The 20,251-nt window shown below is 32.7% G+C and overlaps 3 protein-coding genes across 4 annotated transcripts; 1 reads left to right on the top strand and 2 right to left on the bottom strand.

The window, feature by feature from the left end:
- Nucleotides 1–1,346: 1,346 nt before the first annotated feature.
- Nucleotides 1,347–3,239, bottom strand: LOC106445710 (rho-N domain-containing protein 1, chloroplastic-like). 2 transcript variants are annotated; one of them, XM_013887317.3, is made up of 2 exons: nt 3,104–3,239; nt 1,347–2,563 (listed from the first exon to the last, which is right to left on the bottom strand). In XM_013887317.3, exons 1-2 carry the CDS (start codon nt 3,147–3,149, stop codon nt 1,461–1,463), a joined length of 1,149 nt encoding a protein of 382 aa, XP_013742771.2. In that variant the 5' UTR covers nt 3,150–3,239; the 3' UTR covers nt 1,347–1,460. The 2 variants fall into 2 exon arrangements, with proteins under 2 accessions (XP_013742771.2, XP_013742772.2); XM_013887318.3 differs by having other exon boundaries at nt 1,347–2,557; nt 3,104–3,222.
- Nucleotides 3,240–11,843: 8,604 nt separating this feature from the next.
- Nucleotides 11,844–14,041, bottom strand: LOC106449382. The gene has a single exon (XM_048752417.1). The coding sequence runs from the start codon at nt 12,573–12,575 to the stop codon at nt 12,363–12,365; it is 213 nt and encodes a 70-aa protein (XP_048608374.1). The 5' UTR covers nt 12,576–14,041; the 3' UTR covers nt 11,844–12,362.
- Nucleotides 14,042–16,086: 2,045 nt separating this feature from the next.
- Nucleotides 16,087–19,479, top strand: LOC106449383 (MD-2-related lipid-recognition protein 3-like). The gene is made up of 4 exons (XM_022698287.2): nt 16,087–16,630; nt 17,444–17,539; nt 17,659–17,822; nt 18,119–19,479. Exons 1-4 carry the CDS (start codon nt 16,543–16,545, stop codon nt 18,206–18,208), a joined length of 438 nt encoding a protein of 145 aa, XP_022554008.1. The 5' UTR covers nt 16,087–16,542; the 3' UTR covers nt 18,209–19,479.
- Nucleotides 19,480–20,251: the final 772 nt, after the last annotated feature.

Raw genomic sequence — 20,251 nt, 5'->3', positions numbered from 1 at the left:
AACTCAGGTCGGTTCCTCCTATTTTCGGGTTCAATTTAGGCATATGCATATCAAGTCGGTTTTCACCCATGTATCCAAGTTGTATCATGTATATTTATGTATCATGTATGTACTATTAGCTTTGGTGAATCCCTTCCATATTATATATTTTGATCCTAAGGGAAACAGCTTCAGAAGAAGCGTGGTTGATGGAGTTGCGGATGACCAATACAGGCGCCGGAATGGTTTGGGGGACAAACCTCTCCGGATCGCCTCTACTTATTCCAATCACGTGGAAACTCTCATGACATTGTAAGATTTGTAAAATCTTTTTTTTCTTTTTTTGTCTTTCCTCAGAATAATGGCACTTAATATTTGCAATTGAATAAGCTATATAGGTTTAGTAATCAAATCGTAGTCTCATCTCATGTCTTTGAAAGACTTGAGCTTTTTTTTTTTTTCTTTCTTGCTTTTGTGTTTCCCTCAGAATAATGCTATTTCATTTATGTCATTGAGAATGTCTCTGACAGACTTGTACTTGTACTTGTTTTCTTTCCCTCCGAATAATGGGACACTTTGATTTATGCACTTCCTTTATTTGAATCGTTCACATCCAAGAGTATCGACCACCAGCACTCTCGTCTGCTTGGTTCCTTGCTTAACCGTTTATGATTTATTTTATTGATGTTACAATGTTCTAAATATTTGTAAAAAAAAAAACAGACTGGGCCTACACTTCAAAGACGGTCGAAAGTGGTCATTTGTTTGCCAATAAAGTTTAAACTCCAATTTGAACAAGGAAACATAGACATTAAGTAGGGGTTATTGGTTGTTGTATTTTAATGGATTTGAAAATCCGAACTAAATCTAGGGTTATTGGTTCTATGATTTTCAAATCTGTATTAAAATCATGTGTTATTGATTTAATGATTCATAAATTCTGTATCAAATCAAGTGTTATTCAATCGTACGGATTTACTAATATATTTGATTTTATAATGGATTTGTTTGGATTTTTTAGTTAAAAATACAAAGACTCAAATCCGAGGGAAAACTTCCGGATTTGCATATTTTACTTGAATTTATAAATACTATATGGATTTCTAAATCAATCAAAATATATAAACCAATAACACCTCCTAACTATGAAATCTTCTTTTGAAGAACAACACCCATAAGTGTGAATCGCACACAAAGCCATCTCTGGTCTTCATATCTAGTTTGAATCCAACATACTTGTCTGCATATCTAGTTACATTTTTCCAGTATACATCAGTGTTGTATACTGAAGAAAGTGACTTCAATTTCATAACTCACAAAGGACATTACAACTTTGCTGTTGGAAGCCAAAGGGAAAACTCTTTAACTAATGGAGAAAAAACTAATTTTAATCATCATGCACAAATTATGAATGAAACAAATATTTGGAGATTCATTGGCTGTATCAGAAACTAAAACAATGTTCTTGTTCATAGCTATCATCATGCTTTATTACTACACAGCAAATTCAACAGCTCTGTTTTCTTCATCTTTGAAATCCCTTTAAGACCCCTTGATTTTGCTATAGCTCTGAGTTCTATCAACTTCAGTGCACTCAAGTCTTCATTTTTTTCAGTTTCTTCCTCGGCATTGACAGACTCATCATCATCATTTGATAATTCACCTACAAGGACATCATGATCTTCATCCTCCTCATCGTAAAATGACTCTGGTTTTAGCTCTGGCTCTGATTCCAGAAGGGCAAGTCCTGGTTCATATTCAGGCTCAGGTTCTACTACTTGATCCTTTTTCTGAGTCCAAGTCACACTGTAACTTGACGCCTCATCAAAAATGGCCTCACTCGAGTAACTAGACTGAGGTTTATGTCTAGGTACAGGCGAATTGCGTCTGAAGCTTGAGGCAGGCCTGGTAAAACGTGTTGCATTATGATCCCTGTTTCGCGAATCAAAATTATTGGAACTGTGAACCTGTCTTTCAGCATCATCATCATCATCTCCTTGTAGCTGCTTTTCAGAATCAAAGTTGCTAACGTTCTTCTTGCTCTGTTCTCCTGAGTGCTTCCTCAGTAACTTAAGAAGAGAGTCCACAGTCTCAGTCTCTTTTCCTCCTTGCCCTTTAGAAGCTTCTTCAGTCTTCTTATCTTCTTTCTTAGCAGCAGCTCGAGCTCGGAGCTGAGCTTGGACTTTCCTGAAAAGATTCACTATCTCTTTCTCTCTTGGTCCAGGTGATGAAGTAGCCTGGAACTTCGGGGAACTGGACAGAGAGAACACAGGACCGTTTTTGGAAGACAGCATTTCAGAGTCTTCAAGACCACCACCACCACCGTCTAAACCGTCTCTATCTTCGTTCCGCCTGTTCCTACCTCTGAAACCATTCCTATTGTTTCTTGAGAAATCAGGATTGTTTCTCCTATGGTCAGAAGAACTTGCTCGGCACACAAATGAAATTTTCTTAGTGGCAGACTTTAGATATCTTCGATTCTCGATGTGAACCAGACATGAAGAGTAAGGTAATACAGCAAGTGTTCTTCTAGACACAACAGAGTTAGAGACGCTCCTGCTGTCTGAAACTCCATAACCTGTGTCTACCAAAAGCCAACACTATACAAAGTAAGGAGAGTATAATCCATTATTTTTACAATCGAACTGAAAGCTTTCACAAAACATAAGGTAACAAAGTCTCTTCATCTGGTAAAATGGTAAAGCTGAAAACGTGAACCCTTATGTTAACTACTTGGTAATGTGTTGATGAAGCAAACTAATGTAACCAACTAAAAGCAAGCAAGCATAATTAGCAAAGGATCCAACTTCTAGCATATATAAACACATTGATTCATCAGAGTACCATATAAAGAAACGCAATATTTCTTTACTTTTGAATTGAACTTGATAACAAATGCAATTTCTTTCGAAGTAACCAGCGTCTACTAGTTACAACCTTAACACAGTCATTTCATCCAACAAGTCGTCGACATAAAAAAAAGCTTATCCAGAAACAAATTTTCGAATTTTAATTCCAAGAACAGAACTTTTCTCCAGTGAAATAAGCATAAACCCACTTACGAAACAAAACTATCCGAGAAAAACGAAGAAAGACCCAACTTCGAAAAAAAGAGAGAACGTACCAGGAATGTAATTAGAAGTAAGCTGCAAATTTCCTGAAAGCGCCATTAACAGAGAGAGAGAGAGGTTTAGCTTATTCTTCTTCCTCTTCCTCTTCCTCTTCCATTGGCTTTTCTCAAATCTCTCTCCTCGACCATGTTTACAACTCTTTTTAGTCTCATGGGCCTCTGAACACAAGACCTTTAGTTATTATTTTCTAAATTTGGGCCTTAAAATGAGGATTTATCCCATATAAAAAAGTAGTTCATAAACTTTAGAGTTGGATATTTTTTTCCTTTCTATTATACTATACGTAGAGACACTTTTTACTTGTGACACACTTTGTTGTGAACCAGCAACAGATTGTGGACAATTTTACCTTTAATGAAAAAAACACTTGTGGATGGGTAATTTGTGGACAGGTGATGCGTGGTTGGGTGATTTGTGGACTGGTGATTTGTGGTTGGGTGATGTTAATGTGTTTATAATAGATAACGTGGACAAACTCTCTGTTTTGATTCCATAAAACTATACAACAATACGTGGACGTGGATTCATGTTACTCAAATTATACCATAAAACGTGGACAAGGACTCTATTATCTCCAATACAAACACTTGGCTTCTTCAGCTCAATTGATAAATTATCTGCAATTAAACTTCAATCAAAATGAGAAATAGATGATATTGTGAGTATGAGCGGAGAGAAAAATCGAAGAAGCGTTTACCTTTTGTCGGAGAGTAATAGATCTTGCATGTCATAGATTTCTGATCTAAGGAATTTGCGATTTGTCATGATATGGATAAATGTAATTTTGATTAGAGTTGAATTTAGATTCCGAGATGATGAATGGAATCGAAGGAATATTGTTCATTTCCACAACTAGTTTATAATTCTGTTAAGATGTTCATGTCCACAACTAATTTATAATTCTGTTATCCACGTTTTGGTGTCCACGTCCACATTTTGTTTACACATTAATATATATAATATATATATGAACATGGATCTTAAAAGATAGAGAATTTTGTATATAGTTTATTATGACAATTATTTTTGTTTAATATATTTTAGAACTTGAGATAAAAGTAAATAAATACATAAAGTAGAATAAGAAAAATAATAAAATCAAATAAAAAGAGGAGATAGATTCTCTTAAATTTAGGGTTATAAGAATATTTTTGACAAAAGAAAGTGTGTGTCTTGTGGTGTAATTTGAATGCGAGGAAATTCTAAACTTTATTTCCTCCTACATTTCTTCGGTTGTTGGCTTTGTTTATATAGAGCACAGAAACGTACTTTGGGTGTCGAGCTTCGTAGCAAGAGCTTGTGACCCAAGCGGGGACATTAAGGTTGGGCGCGCAAGCAACATTTGTTCTTGTCTTACTTGGTTATATATTAAGCTTGGAATGATTCTTAGCTTTCTATATAAACGGTTATATGACTCTCTTTCGTTTTTTTTTTTGGAAAAGAAATTTATTTCCAAAAAGATATTTTATTTTTTAATTTAGTACTTCTCACTCTTTTTTTTTTAACAACTTCAGTTTAGTAATTAGATCCGAATACATACAGAATTATGAAACACAAAACAAATAACTTAGGTACACTGATGAGAAAACTAACAGAACACATGAATTGAGAAGATGATTCTCTTTCAGAGATCTTTATTAATATTGTATCAACTCTATTGATTTTCTTGCAATTTTAAATACCAAGAAGCTACACTGATGACAAAAGAGATTATAAAACGAAGCATGATTAATCCCCAAATCGAGATGTGATGACAATAGGATCAATAATTAAGTGATTTCACAGAAGATTCAGCTCCCAAATCAGCTTGGGGATGAGAGACATATGAGACCAGCGTGACTTGTAAAAGAACAACGATGTACAACCTAAGGGCAATAGATCATCCTGACACAAATGTCTCAATAGAGATCATCTGGCTTTTTTCTATTGCATAAAAAAAGGGTTTAGTTTCTAACTTTAGAAATAGGAGACATTATATTAAAAATATAAAAAAAAATTATTTACAAAACTGTAATATAGTTATGACATACTCCCTCCGTTTCACTAAGATAGATGTTTTAGAAAAAAAATTGTTTTACAAAGATAGATGTTTTGTGCTTTCTCTAAAAAAAATTGTAAATTTCAATAAAATTAATTGACTTTATTGAATTACTATTGGTTATAGTGATTTAAGGTGTATTTTATTAAGTGTGAAAATACTAAAAAAATCTATCTTTGTGAAATGGAGGTGGCTTTGTGTCGGGAAAACTTTTAGTACATACTAGATCCTTTTTCCGTGCTACGCGCGGATAATATATTTAGTTTTGTTATATTTATCATTTTTTATTTATATGAAAATTTTCACATTTTTAATTTTATTTAACTAATATTTTAAATTTAAAATAATTTTTTGTGTTACCAGTTTGGAGTGAATATTTTTATTACTTTATATGTAAACCATTGGTATTTATGGATAAGTTTAGTTTTACAATTTTCATCATTATAGCATGAAAATAATATTATTGTCAAATATATTTCTATTATAACTAACAAAAAATAGTAACACAATTAACTAATAAAATACTTTTTAGTATAACTGAATACTATAAATTATGGAAATTATATTATGAATGTATTTTACTAAATCTTGCTTTTTGTGTATATATTTTATTGGAACACACTTTTAGAAAATTATATTATGAACTTATATTACTAAGTTTTGCTCTGTGTGTATATTTTTTGTTTTATTTTGCATTGTTTCTTTATTTTTCTTATTCTTTAATTGCATATAATTGTTATTTCTATTTTTTTTACCATCATTCTATCTTTTGTTGTTATTCTATGAAGGATCCGATATTTTTTTAGTTGTGTATGTGCTATTGATGAATTTGTTTACTGTTTTGGTATAAAGAACAAAGTATCATGAAAATATTCATGTGGCTGAAAGTAAATCACAAATATATATATATATATATACAATATAATTTGATGACATATTGTTATATTTCTTGAGTCTATATATGTAAATTTACTTGCAAAGAAGTTGATTGTTGTTGTCGTCTGTATATATGATGTAATTTTACTCTTTCATGATGTCATTTTATTGTTTTTTTTTTGTACTAAGAGCATTTCCAATGTAAAATTTTCTATTTTCTTCAATACAGAGTAACTCTAAAATGAAATGATATTCACTTTAACTCTAATCCATTTTTGGAGTAAAAATAAAGTAATAAACAAAAAATAATAAAAGTATTATTCCAGTTATAGAGTAAATTCATTTTAATTCCATTACGGAATTAAAAATTAAATGGAGGTGAAATATTTATTATTCTAAATTTTATTTTAGAGTGAATTAAAGAGTTGAGTTGGAGATGCTCTAATTATCAATGATGACTCATATTTTCAAAACTTATGCTTTTGCCTTCCATTTCTTTCTTCTTCCCTTAATATTGATTACACAATATTTTTTACATGATTAGTCAAGACAAACATGATATATGACTCCACCCATTCTTTATGCTGGTCATATACCTTAGAAGACTTTGATTAATTTTTGTTTGTTTTCTTTTTCCAATTGCAATCTATAGTTTTTTTACGGTTGGACTGTTTCTAATATATTGAGATATCAAAATATTAGAAGGTATGGATACTCTTCTCTGTTGTCTTGAGCTGGATATAATTTAGATGTTGTGAATTAATTCTATTTTGTTTAATAACTGGAAAAACATCTGTATGTCTTCATTACATCACCCTTAATTGACCTACCTTATTTCCTTCCAGTTAGAACTGCACAGAATGAGAGAAATTCAAGGTGAGACCACTTTAAAATATTGTCCTCATATCTGTGTAAAGTTAGTATACAAATTACTCCATCTATATCAAAATGTAACTTAGTTTTAGCTAAAATCACTAATATTAAAAAGTTATTACTTTAAATATCCGTCATTTTATATAAAATTCAACTAATTAAAAAACAATATACATAATTTAATTTCCCACAAAATATCGACTCTCCATGTCACTTGCAAAGTACTCTTTCTGTTTCATTATATTTGATGTTTAAGATTAATATTCATAGATTAAAAAATACAACATTTTATCTTGGTTGCATAAAAACATCATTAAATAAAATTAATTCAACCAATAATTTTTTTTTTTAGTATTTTGTAGTTGGTCACAAATTTCAAACAACATTAAATATTGTCTAGAATATAGAGAAAATTACTTATTATGAAACAAATTAAAAATCTTAAAACACAACGTAAATTGAAACTGAAGGAGTATAGTGTTACTGTAAATTATAGTTTGTTTTAAAGCTTATAAATATCTGTTTGGAAAAATGGCTAATTAAAAAACATTTTAGAACAGAAAATGGCTTTGTCCATTTATGTATAGGAATTGGTCAGAATGAGGGAAAACCATGTTTAGTCATGACTCCTGATCGAACCAGAGCAGATGTCTTTCCGTTCATGCTTTTTTTGAACGTCTGGATTGATATTAATCAAAAGAGTTTAAGACATAAGAAACCAAGGCAATGCCTTCTACCACAAGGTAGGAAATTTGAAAAATAAAGCAAACATCACTCTAAATAAGAGTCATAAGTCGCTTCAATTCCTTTCTCTTGCAAGCCGATCATGAAGCCAGGAAGGACCACGCAAAGCTAGGTATGATTGAAACCTTCCATCTCTCAGCACACTTTTTGCTATTTCACGGACAATCCCGTTCATGCTTTAAAATTGCTTTTTCGCTCAATTTCAAGATGTGAAAATGTATTATTGTATAGTCAAAATTTTAAGCCGCATACACAAAGAATTAGCTGGTGTATTTAACAATGAGAGAATCAGGATCACTGCCCAACATCACACGCTCAGATTGTGCTGTATAAAAATATCGTTGTTTTATTTACTTAAAAAATAATTGACAAATTTTAAAATTATGAAAGTGAAGTTGATTCATTCTTCAAGAAATTTGGAATATACGTTTTATTTTAAAAGCCGTGAATTCATGTAAACCCAAAAATGGCGTTCTCAACCATCAAAATTGACTGGTATTAGTGCAGACCTTTGATGATACTCCATAGAATATGTTTTAAGTAGAGATTCTCTCTCTCTGTCTCATACGCAAACTCATCTGTTTTGCTTTACATATCAATAGTTTAACAAAAAAAGGTTTATATAACAATATATACATTCATCTTAAAAGATTCCAATAGACCATTTCAAATCTCCCTCAAAGTGCGAACACAGTAAACATCAGCTCATATGTTAGGCTACTTTATGTGAAAATGTTAGATGGATTGTAATGAGAAAGGCAAATGCGGTTAACTTACTTGAACCCAGGAAGAAGGCTAATGAAACATGAAAATTGAATAAGTATACAGAGACAACTGCAGTGAGAAGCAGTGCCACTGTTGTCAAATAAACCTACATACATATTGATAAAGGTTAAACCCCATATACAAAGGTGACTACTTAGGGGAATATGCTGGTGAATTGAATATGCATTTGCCAGTTTATTACCTTTACAATATTCTCTGCATATTCCATCACCATGGACACAACAATACCACTGCGAAACAAACATGGGAGTAATGTTTTAATGTGTTAACTACACATAAACTGAGATTAAGAGTTAAGAGAAGAATTTGGCCTCAGAAGCATCTTTTACTTGAAAGTGTGGTTAAGAATCATCAGTACTTTGATGAATGAGTACCCATGGAAGAATCTCCTGAAAATGATAAACCGACCCCTCTAATACCTGAGCAGATGCGACATAGCGGGATAATAATTCAGCAACCCGATAATAATGAGCTCTCTGATACCAACACTATAAATAAGTGACAGTTTCTTGAATTAATTTACATGAAGCTTGAGGAAATTGGTTACTAAATATGGATACAAATACGAAGATGAGTTTTATCTTAACTTATTTGCGATGGCATCGAAATCTTGGATCACTATAGCAACAACACTAAAAGCCATCCCAAAAACATACATAGATAAGTTCTGTACTTTTATATTCCCTGAAGGCCTCTTATTATAATAGCCTGAAAAATTGAAAAGCATACCCCTTATGATCTCAATGAAGCCAAGTTTTACGATGGACTAATCATATTCTACTGCTATGAATAACAAAATATATCAGTACTTTACAAAAAAAAAAGAGAAAAAAAAGACAGGGCTAGATTAATTTGAGTATTTTGAGGGAGAAGTCCTAATAATCTCACCTATGTATACACTCCGGCCGAAATCACTTGAAAGAACCATAACCTACAAACAACGACAAATAATCACATGAATTGGTGTAGATGTAGAAGAAACTTCACAACTCTTAGGATGCTAAGGTGGATATAGAAGCTAATGTCTGAAGTACGCGATCAGAACATCAAATGTAATATTCAATATGAGACTATGTAGTGGAAAATCAGTAGAGACTAACCATGGAACAATTGAAAAGATTTAATTAATCCCCTGTTGATAGCAGTCAATAAAAGAAGAGAGGAAAAGTGTTAGGAGAAAACTTTGAATTTAACTAAGCAGTGGTGCACTGAGAAGTGAGAACACAGTAGGATGCCCACTGAGCCTTGCTCAACCTGTTAGAGAAGTAAGTAAGCAAACTGAATAAACAGAGCCTCTTCACAATTGACATCCATAAATTCATGTTAAGAATAACTATTCATTGGAAGCTATGAAATCCATTTGGCTGACAAATCAATTACCTTGAGGATCCGAAATTCCAAAAACCAAGCTTTAAGAGTGGTTTCTTCTTTGAAAATGTTTCAGGACACGAAAGGAAAGAAGAATCTCACTATCCGTTATTTCCATGTCATCTCCGCTGTCACCATCGAGCTCCAGCTCCAAATCGTTGAAGGTCTCATCTTGCGATCTAGTAGACGACCATTCCGGCACCGATTGCAGTAATACAAAGCGACGGGAGAGTTTCCGGTGAAGAAGGGAAAATCCCCGTTGGGTTTCATCGCCATAGCTTCAGCTTCTTCAATGGAGGTTAGCGTTTCTGGGTGGATAAAAGTATAGCCAGAGGGTTTTATAAAGATGGTGTAACAAAGGGATGCAAAACGAACTCAAAAAGTGGAGAGTAATGAATACAATTGATTGTACAGAGATGGGTCGGGATAATGGAGATTTCATGAAGATGAAACGGAGAAGACGAAGTGGAAAAGTCATAGCCGCTTGATCGAAGCTTATTTCTTTGGGACACTACACGAAGAAGCCCACTGGTTTTCATTTCGACAGAAGAAACAATGACGTGAAGAGATGAAGCTCTATCATTGGTTGGAATTAATAATTCTAGGTGGACACCTTAGATTTTGAGATTATTCTCTTTTTATTACTTGTTTGATATATATATATATAGAGAGAGAGGGAGATAGAGATAGATAAATAATAAATTAGGGTTGAGCGGTGTTGAAGATGGGGGAGCAACAAGATGGAGAGATGAAGGCAGGATCAAAAGATATTCGGTCAAAAAGATCAAAAGGAACTTCCTTACATCTGGATATAATGTGGGAGGTACTCTAGAAACTCTTTCTCTCTCGATCTTGTTCTATATCTCTCTCAAGCTCTAGAACTCGCTGAGTTATCTTGAGCTCTAACGACTTATACAACGTCGTTTAACACAGCTCAACTCACGTGATAAAAAACACATGTATCTAATTAAACCAAGGCTGCTTAAATCAGATTAACCTAGACCGGTGGTACACACTTAACCAAACTATACATTAATACATGGACACTCTTCAACTAGAGTTCTAATATAGTGCTGTAATTGTAGTGGACTACCATTGCTGATGTTCTTGGAGCCAATTCTCGGCATCTATCTGAGCTTTATGCGCTTAAGCAAAGTAATCATTATCAAAGGTAGCAGCCCTCTTATTTTGCATTTTCTCTGGTTCTATCTATCTTGTTCGTTTTGCCTTTGTGTGTTTTTTGTTGTTTCTTCAGTTTGATGGGGAACAAAGCAGGTACATTTGAAGATATTGTGGATGCATACTTGGCATATTTACAAGTAAGCTTTGCTTAAACTGATTATAATTGCAGCTAGCTGCTTGCAAAGACTCCTTTGTACACATGATGAAAGTTATGTTTAATATGTTACAATGTTATTCGTTCCTTTCTTGTACAGGTTGCTGTAGTTAATCCTGCAACGGAAAAAGCTTTGTTGCGGCTTCAATGGTATGCCTCTGATGTACGAAAGGGAAGCATTCCGGATGAAAAATTACGCTTTGGTGCTTCATGGAGGTATCCTCGCTTAGTGAGGATCCTACTCTCTGCTCCGAGTGGGCTATGATTCAGCTGATGGACTTTGTCCAAGCTCTACTCAATACAGAATGCGCGGTAATATGACCCAAAGTTTTTTTTTTTTTACCTTATGAAAAATCAACTGAATGATTACTATAATTTATAAGCATCAATGGTTCTACAGGTAAATTATTTGGGTGATTATAGAGCCTTGAGATCTTTGAAGACCCTTCTGCTATGCCATTGGTCGAGGTAAAAGTTCTATCGTCTCTTGATCTGTAGAGACTAGTACCAAAACCCATTTTTACTAAATAGGGTTGAGTCTGGTCTAGGTTGGGATACTATATACTCAGAGAGATCCGTCTTTCTTCCGTCCTATATCACAAGGCATTAAAAGATGCCTTGTTAGATGGTGAGGAAACTTCTTCGCTTCTCCTATGTACCTTCTCTTTGAAATCTCCTCATACACACATGCGTGATTTACATTACAGGCTTATCCAAGAGCGAATGCAGCTGAGTTATTGGAGCTCAACCAAATATTGGTGGCAGAGAATCATTCGGGATCGTTACTACAAGCATTTGATGCTTGGCTACAGAACATAGAGCAGTTTCACACAGGTAAACACGCCTAACACGTTCTCTTTCTAGCTTTTTTACATTTGACAAGAGTACGATTAGTAACAGGAGTACAGGACTATTAGTAAACACAGCCGAATCAATAAATAATCATATATGTCAAATAACTTGAACTATTCACTGTATTGTCTACCTTTCAAAGCTGAAAAGTCCAATAAAGTTTCCTTTTATTAAACAAAAAACTTTTTGATTGTTACATATGTTTCTAAAATTGTAGCTTCTAGTTAAGCTTCCGTAGATTACAATTCAAGATGTTATGAGACCAAGTCTAAAGCTATCTTATAGTTACGTGTATGTAATTATGTACGGAACACATAAATGTGAAAGAAAAAAAAAGAATCAAATAATGATGAAGGCGAAGGAGATTTGTATGGCAGCTTTAGCCGTTGTGGCACTCCCCTGAACCGCCGGGAATATTGGTGCAACCGTTCGGACCAGAGCCGCTGACCGGACCTCGTTGAAGCGCTTGAAACAGTAGTTTGATCTCATCGACAGCCTCCGGGAAAGGCCTCATGGCTTCAACTTGCGTAACGTCCAAGACAACAAGGAAAATAACAACTAAGATAATTACGAGCACTAGTTGTCTCTTCATGATACTTAATTTTTTTTTTCTATTTCTTGGATGGGAGACCAAATAAAACAAAATTGAGCTTTCTATTGGTTAGCAAGTGTAGGGTCTTTTTGGTTTGTATGTGTTGTTAATTCGATAATGACTCTTATATATAGGGTACTTGAGATGTCTCATGGTTTGACTTGTGCAAGCTTCGTCGCACTATCTTATGTTTATGTAGACACACATAAGAACTTTGACTTTGACTGTGCTACAAAAAGAAATGGTTTTCAACATTTTGAACCAAAGTGTAGGATATCGTAATAGAAAATTCACTAAGACACGGTTTGTCCAAGTCCACATGGGGTTACAAGACCTGGTCCGAGCTGCTTCACTCTAAACCGAGTTTTGATTTCGGTTTAGATTGCTTTGATATTTTGGTTAGGTCATGTACACAGTACACCCACTTTACAACTATGCGGTCGACACTTTATTTATTTATTGATCTGTACCATTTAGATTGTAAGGTCTACTGCAGCGTTGGTTGCTGACTATAGTTGAAGAAAATATATATGTAGCAAATCAATCACAATTTTCAAAAGATTTGATTTATCAACGCTCTCAGCTTAATCTCTCGTTCGTGTTCTTCAAGATTGTAATGTTTGTTACCATGCGTATGAAAAGAGACAATATCTTATATTTCTTACATTTACTTCCATGTTTTCACTTTTTTGCAGTGGAATCAAACTTAGAAATCTTATATTTTGTTAGTAAAACCTCAACTTTCAATTTTTACTTTCTTAGCAAAACAACAACAAAAAGCTAATACACATGCATGATGTTGGTCATTGACCTAGATAAGTGAAAGATTGACATAAACTCTCAAAATATGAAAAGATAATGTACATAAACATAAGTTAAAAACAAAATTTATTGAATTATATATAGTCTCTAAAATTTCAGAGCCTGACAAATGCAAACTGTCAAATTGAAGTTCCAAGTAAATATCCATCCACATTCATACATGGTTGCGTTAAAAAAAGTTAACGAAACACGTTATGATATTTTAAATGGTAAACGCAACATGTTAAACTCAAATGAACTTCAAAGTTGGGGTTATGTAAAATGCAATTCTAGTCTCGTAGGATTTTTCTTGAGATTTGACTTTACCTGGGAAGAAACTCAGCTTGAAAACATTTTGAATTGTTTGAACAAGACACAAGTTGGAATGGACCAAGCTAGTTGATACACGACTTGGTTGGCCTTACACCACGACTTCTTATTCACACAATAACCGGAGAATTGACTGAAAATCGGATCATAATCCCGGTTTAAGTTTGTCGGATCCTAGATACATAGCATACCTTAAGAGTATAAATATAAATTGATCCACAAACCACATCAACAGCATCGGCTAAAAGAACAAAACCATTAGTAAATCGCTGCATTTTATGTTTCAAGAATGCGCATTAAATGTATAGCTTTCAGCTGATGAATAACTAAAACAAAAGTTCAGGCGTTCTATAAGATTTTAGTTGTATAACCAAGGAAATGCATACGCGTAGGTTGGCCCTGGTGCATTATATTTTCCTGTTTCATACCTGCACTCGTGTAAAGGTCTAGCACGAGAGTAGCAAACTAGAAACTTTGAGACAAAAACCAATTTTTAAAAGATGAATTGATTAGAGTACCACATTTTTGGTACCATTTTAGATAAATTGATTAGAGTACCACATTTTTAGTACTATTTTTATTTTAACCACATTTACCTTAAGTTTTAAAAAGGTAAACATACACTTATAACATTAAGATTAACTAATCTAGTTTAGAGCGTAGAGGTTGAAAATTTGAAGGATGAGATTTAAGATTTTAATAAATAAATACCTAAAATGTAAAATAATTTTTTTTTTATGTTTCAAAAGAATTTTTGAATTTTAAAATTCTTTTTTTGAAAAAAAGAAGAGATTAAAATTTGTACCAAGTTCGAATTTGAAAATGTATAATTCAAATACTATAAAAACAAATTTGAAAAAATAAAAAAAAATTATAAAAATTGAATTTAAAAATGTATAATTCAAAAAAAATTATTTCTTATTATTTTCTGAAATAATTATTTATATATATATATATCTATAAAGCAATGACATAATTGTCTTTTTCTTTTTAATGAAACCTCATATTTAGGTATTTTTGAAAATGTCCTTCTAGAAAATAAATATGAATAATGACACTAAAAATAAGGTAAAAATAAAATTCCCTCTTTTTTAAAATACATAATGTGCTCTCGTCATGATTTCATGATTCATGTGTTCTTTACATATCCTAACCGCTAAAATGCTTGATAATATAGTAAAATGCAATGTTAGTTTTATAGTAATGATTTGTTATAATAGATGATCCTCCCGTGCTCATGCACATATATAAATATTTCTAATGTAAATATATTATAATAGATGATTAATGATTTGTTATCAGTTTTAACTCAATTTCTAATTTATATGTATAACTTCTATTAATAATATTATGTTATTTTTATGGATGTGTTTTTGAATATGTAATATCTAGTTGGTTTGATTATAACTTGGATATATTAGATAGCATTAACTTCTCTAAATTCAAAAATGAAATATTTTTTGTTCCAAATAAATAAAAATCTGACTATTTTCGGGGATAATTCTAGTTTTATCGCAAATTTGGTAATAATTTTAAAATCGGATTTGCTTTATTTATCAAATTAGTTCAGTTTTTATTTATTTTATAAGTGTAAGTATATTTTAAAATATTTATAATAACTGGATACATGTTGATTTTCCAAAAATATTAGCAAAAATAAAGAGATGACCAGTAAACAGTTGTACAAATAAAATAACTAATACAATTTTGAAAGCACATGAACACATATTGATATTTACATATTGATATTTACAGTAATTAAAATAATTTGTAAACTCTAATTAATATTATACCTTATATTTATAAAATATAAAATGAAAATTATATTAAATCATCTTAAACATAACATGCTTTTGGTAAATCAGTTTTAATATATATATATATATATATATATAACGTTTTAAAACTAAATACCAATTCATTTTGTGATTTTTTTTTGAGAAAACATGTTATATAAGTAATATTTTTTAAAAACAATTGTAATTATAAAATATTTTAGTCACTAAAGCTTATATAAAAATGAATGAAAAATCTCAATAATACTAATTATAAATTATTATTATTATTATTATTCAACTAAAGCTATCTTGGTTAATGTTATTTAACATATTTTATGTAATTATATCAGAAAATAGATAGATACAAGGAACATATCTTATTACTTTGAAAATATATTTATGTTGCTTAAGATTATGTTCTAATGGAAATGCTATATTTCTTAATCAAGATTATTTTTCTTAACTTTCCTTTTTGTGAAATCACATTTTATATAAATATATTTTCTTATTTAAAATTATTTTTTAAAGTTTATATATGTTTCCTTTTTAATATATATTTTATTCAAAAAATTTAAAAGGAAACTTCTAATTAATATAAATACTTAAAAAGAAAAATCAATTTTAATAAAATAATTATGTAATATTGTTAATTTATTAAGAATATATATGTAATTAACAATATTAAGAACTAATGTGGGCGCTAGAAAATTAACTTATCAAAAAATATTTTAGAGATTTGAACAACTGTTTGTAATTAATTTAATAGAAAACAAGTTTTTGGCCAACGTTAGAAACAATTAAAAAGGAAAAAGGCACGTTCAATGAAACATTGAAACTCATAGTTTAAGAATCTCGCGTATAATGCAGGTGACTAATATATTGGCATTAATCAATTTGATTCGATCCACTTGATTCGGGATATATGTGATAATAATCTATAGAACTATAAAATAGTGGACATTGATGAAGGCACGACGTGTATTACAGACTTTTCTTATAAACCAAACTGAAAAGTGTTTTCTTCTATTTGGAAATCAAACGAGCTCTAATCCGAGGGGATGTCTCACGTCCAGCCTCTGCTTCTTCTCCTTGCATCGCTCTTCTTTTTACCTTTTACGCGTGCCGTCGACTTCGTTTATTGCAACAGTAAGTATCACTTTGTTACTATTTTTAGTTTTTGTGTTAATATGAAGCGAGCGGAGTTATACCACTCGTTCGCTAGTCACTTCCGTCCTATGTGGAGTGTGTTTTGGATCCAAACGATGTTTAACCATAGGAATACCATGAACTTTTTACCAAGTCAAAATACATGAATTAATTTTTTGGATATTTTCTTTAAAAATATATTTTTTCAATTTTCCTGTTCTAATAAGGTAGATTTAAAAATAGCTTGCATCATCATAAATTGAAAATATGTGTGATAAATGGAAGAGAATATTATTTATGTACTTTTTAGGATTCATGTATATTGAGAATAATAAATAAATTGCTGGTGTATTTTTATGAAGTTTTACTATCTCAGCCCTTTTTCAAAAAAAAAAATTTCCTATCTCATATTTGCATACTCTTATCGACTTATAAGAAATGTTAAGTGCTTGATTTTTTTGTGTTAGAATCTTTTTTTTTCTTTTTGCTAAAATTTGTAGAATCTTGTTGTTAATCTTGATAAACGAAACTATGCCTCTATACTCTGCCAAAGTTGATTTAAAATCCAGGTATACCGCCGATAATCCCTTCTCAAATGAGCTGTACAGTACACAAGAAATAGTAATATATGACATGTCATTTTTATCTATATCTAGTTCTCAAAGTTATATAAAATAATATATACTGCAACTTAATTAAAGAATAAAATTCATCAGATGTTCACCCTAGTTCACAATGAACTCTTATATAGATCCAATTTCTTAAAGCTGCGCGTATTAACCTTCCACAATTAACCTCCACGACTTTTTGTAGATGTTGGATACGATTTCGGTACGGTCACCGCTCTGGAGGTTGAGCCTAGTGACCAGATATTTGAAATCTCACTATCGTTTTCGACAAGTAGTACAAGTACGATCTTCAAGCTTCAAATAATTCTTGATTGTGTCTTTTTTTTTGTAACTGTTATCTTTTTTTTTTTTTTACAATATTTTCTAGTAAAATTATATGTGTATCTTATACGTATATAGTTAAAAGCCCCAGCCTTGCGGCAACTCTAGACGTGTCCCTTATGTTTGAAAATATGAATATTCTTCAATCCAGCTCCCTCATCTGTAATACTGGTGTATGCCCACTTGAACCTAGCAAGGACTATGTTATAAATACTTCCGTAATTCGTCCTTCAATCCCTCAGGTAATTTTCATTTGACAAATATTTTCTAAATAAAATAAAAGTTCACTATAAATATCAAATCGTCAGTTTTGGTAAATTATATTCATATGTGAAATTTTTCTTTTATTTAACTAATTAATGCTTTTCTCTCTTGTAAATACATCCTTATATCTAATTATATAAATTTATTCTTTAATATCATATTGTCAATCTTTTTAAGCGTTGCAAATTAGTACTTCTTATCGGTTTTGTTTAATTCATGTCAAACTTAGACATCAATTATAAATTAGTACTTCTTATCGATCTTTTCTTTGTAGAATCCCAAGTATGCCATAAGTTTGAATGATAGACTTGGAGACATTGGAGAGCCCGAAAAACTCTGTGTCATATTCGATTTGCCTACTTGATGAGCTGACATTCCTACATTTATCTCTGCTTATTCAAGTTGGGTGAAAATAGTGGCTGAAAAGTCTCTTCCGCTCCATCATCAGTGTCGGCTCAATGTATTTGTATGCTCCATGAAAGATTTTAAAAGTTGTGCCATTTAAAATGCTTTTTTTTGTTAATGCTGATTGTCCTCTAAATTACGTTTAAATTTGGGAATTTTAAAGTGATGGTTTGTTTGCCTATGCTCTGGACGGAACCTCTGTTATGCAGTTTTCCTTCTTTGTGTTGTTCTATGAAAATAAAAGGAAACTTTAATCTGTTATAAATCATATTGTGGATGTCCATAACCAGCCCGGTTCATAACCGGCCCAATGCTAGAGAGAGAAAGAGTCGACCGTGAGGAGAGAGAGAGATAATCGGCATCTTGCTTTTTCCTTATTAGACTATGATTTGTACTCTTTCCATATTTGTATTTCCTTTCTTTACTCTTTCCATTATTCTATGACGGTGTAATTCTCTACATATAAAGGGTTCCTTATGTTTATGAATAAGACAGAAACATAGATTTTATTCTCTAGTTTCACAATACGTTATCAGCACGATAGAATCTAAATCCCTAAGCTAAAACAAACCGCCTAAAACCCTAACCCTGATCGGCGAACATCCTTACCGGCGAACCATCCTAATCCCGATCGCGAAACCTTACATCCTGATCCTTGTTTGCAATTTGTTCCCGATCAGCTTCAGCTTAAGGCGTTCCTGATCCTAGCTCAGACGATCTCGGCTTGTTCAACCTCAGCTCGCAAACAAGACGATCTCAGACAGCTCGCGACCCGATCAGCACGTTGGACAGTTCGCGTTCCCGATCTCAGCAATCAGACAGCTCGCGACAACATCAGCTCGCGTTCCGATTAGTTCCAGCTCGCAGTTCATCTCTTTGGTGGTCCATTCAACCCTACTTGAGGTTAAGGTAATTCGAAACCTTAAAGAGAACCTATAATCAAATTTGATTGTTTGATAAGAATCGAAACCATAAAAACTACAAACCCTAATAGTATGATCTAATGTTGAAATCAAAGCCATAGGGTAATAGATCAAAACCCCAATGAGTAAATCGAAGCTCATAATCATAAGTTTGATACCCCAAACCCTAATCGAGATTGATTGTTTGATCAATTAAAATCGAAACCTTAATGGTTTTGAATCTCAAAACCCCAATGATCTAAGATCAAAATCGAAACCCTAATATCCATGATCCTAGCCGCATACATGCTTATTGCATGAATGCATGAAATCAATTTTATTTAAAACCCTAATACTGATATCTTGCATATTTCTATTGTTTTATCCATTTATCCATGTGCATTTTGATCATATAGATTAGGATTTAGCCATGTTTAGGTTGCATTTTGCATACATGAGTCCTTATCAGGTATTGGAGTACCACATGGAGTTCTTGGAGACACTTGGAGGCATTTGGAGCTCAAAAATGAGTGTTTAGAGTGGTCATTGGGCGAGCAAGGCATGGGAGCGACCAGTCTGGAGCGACACCACCAAGTCGCTCTGATCACCCTACTGGAGCGACCTAACCAGAGCGACAGGGAGAAGTCGCTCGCGGTTTCATCACTCGGAGACGCGAGAACGAGCCCAGAGCGACCTCTCGGAGCGACACAGCGAGGTCGCTCCAGCTGAGAGCGACGTTATGGGAGCGACAGGGAGAAGTCGCTCGCGGTTTCATCACCCAGAGACGCGAGAACGAACCCGGAGCGACCTCTCGCAGCGACACAGCGAGGTCGCTCCCGAAGCCTAGAGCGACTTGTCGGAGCGACGGGCTGAGGTCGCTGCGCGTTTTATTTCTACTCGAACTTGTGATTTCTCAAGGGCCTTTTGGTCATTTCATTATGCACGTTTTTATTTTCTAAACCTATGTTTTAATACTCTAGGAGCCACCAAGAGGGGGATCATCTTTGTTCTTAGAAAAACCACCAAAAACCTTTGGAAAGTCATCTCTTTGAATCAATTGATCAGTTTATTATTGAGAATTCTGTGTTCTTATCTATTTC

This window comes from Brassica napus, chromosome C3, assembly GCF_020379485.1.
Source record: "Brassica napus cultivar Da-Ae chromosome C3, Da-Ae, whole genome shotgun sequence".
Taxonomy (NCBI): domain Eukaryota; kingdom Viridiplantae; phylum Streptophyta; class Magnoliopsida; order Brassicales; family Brassicaceae; genus Brassica; species Brassica napus.
The sequence above is the reverse complement of the archived record's forward strand: the minus strand, read 5'-3'. Positions and strand labels throughout refer to the sequence as shown.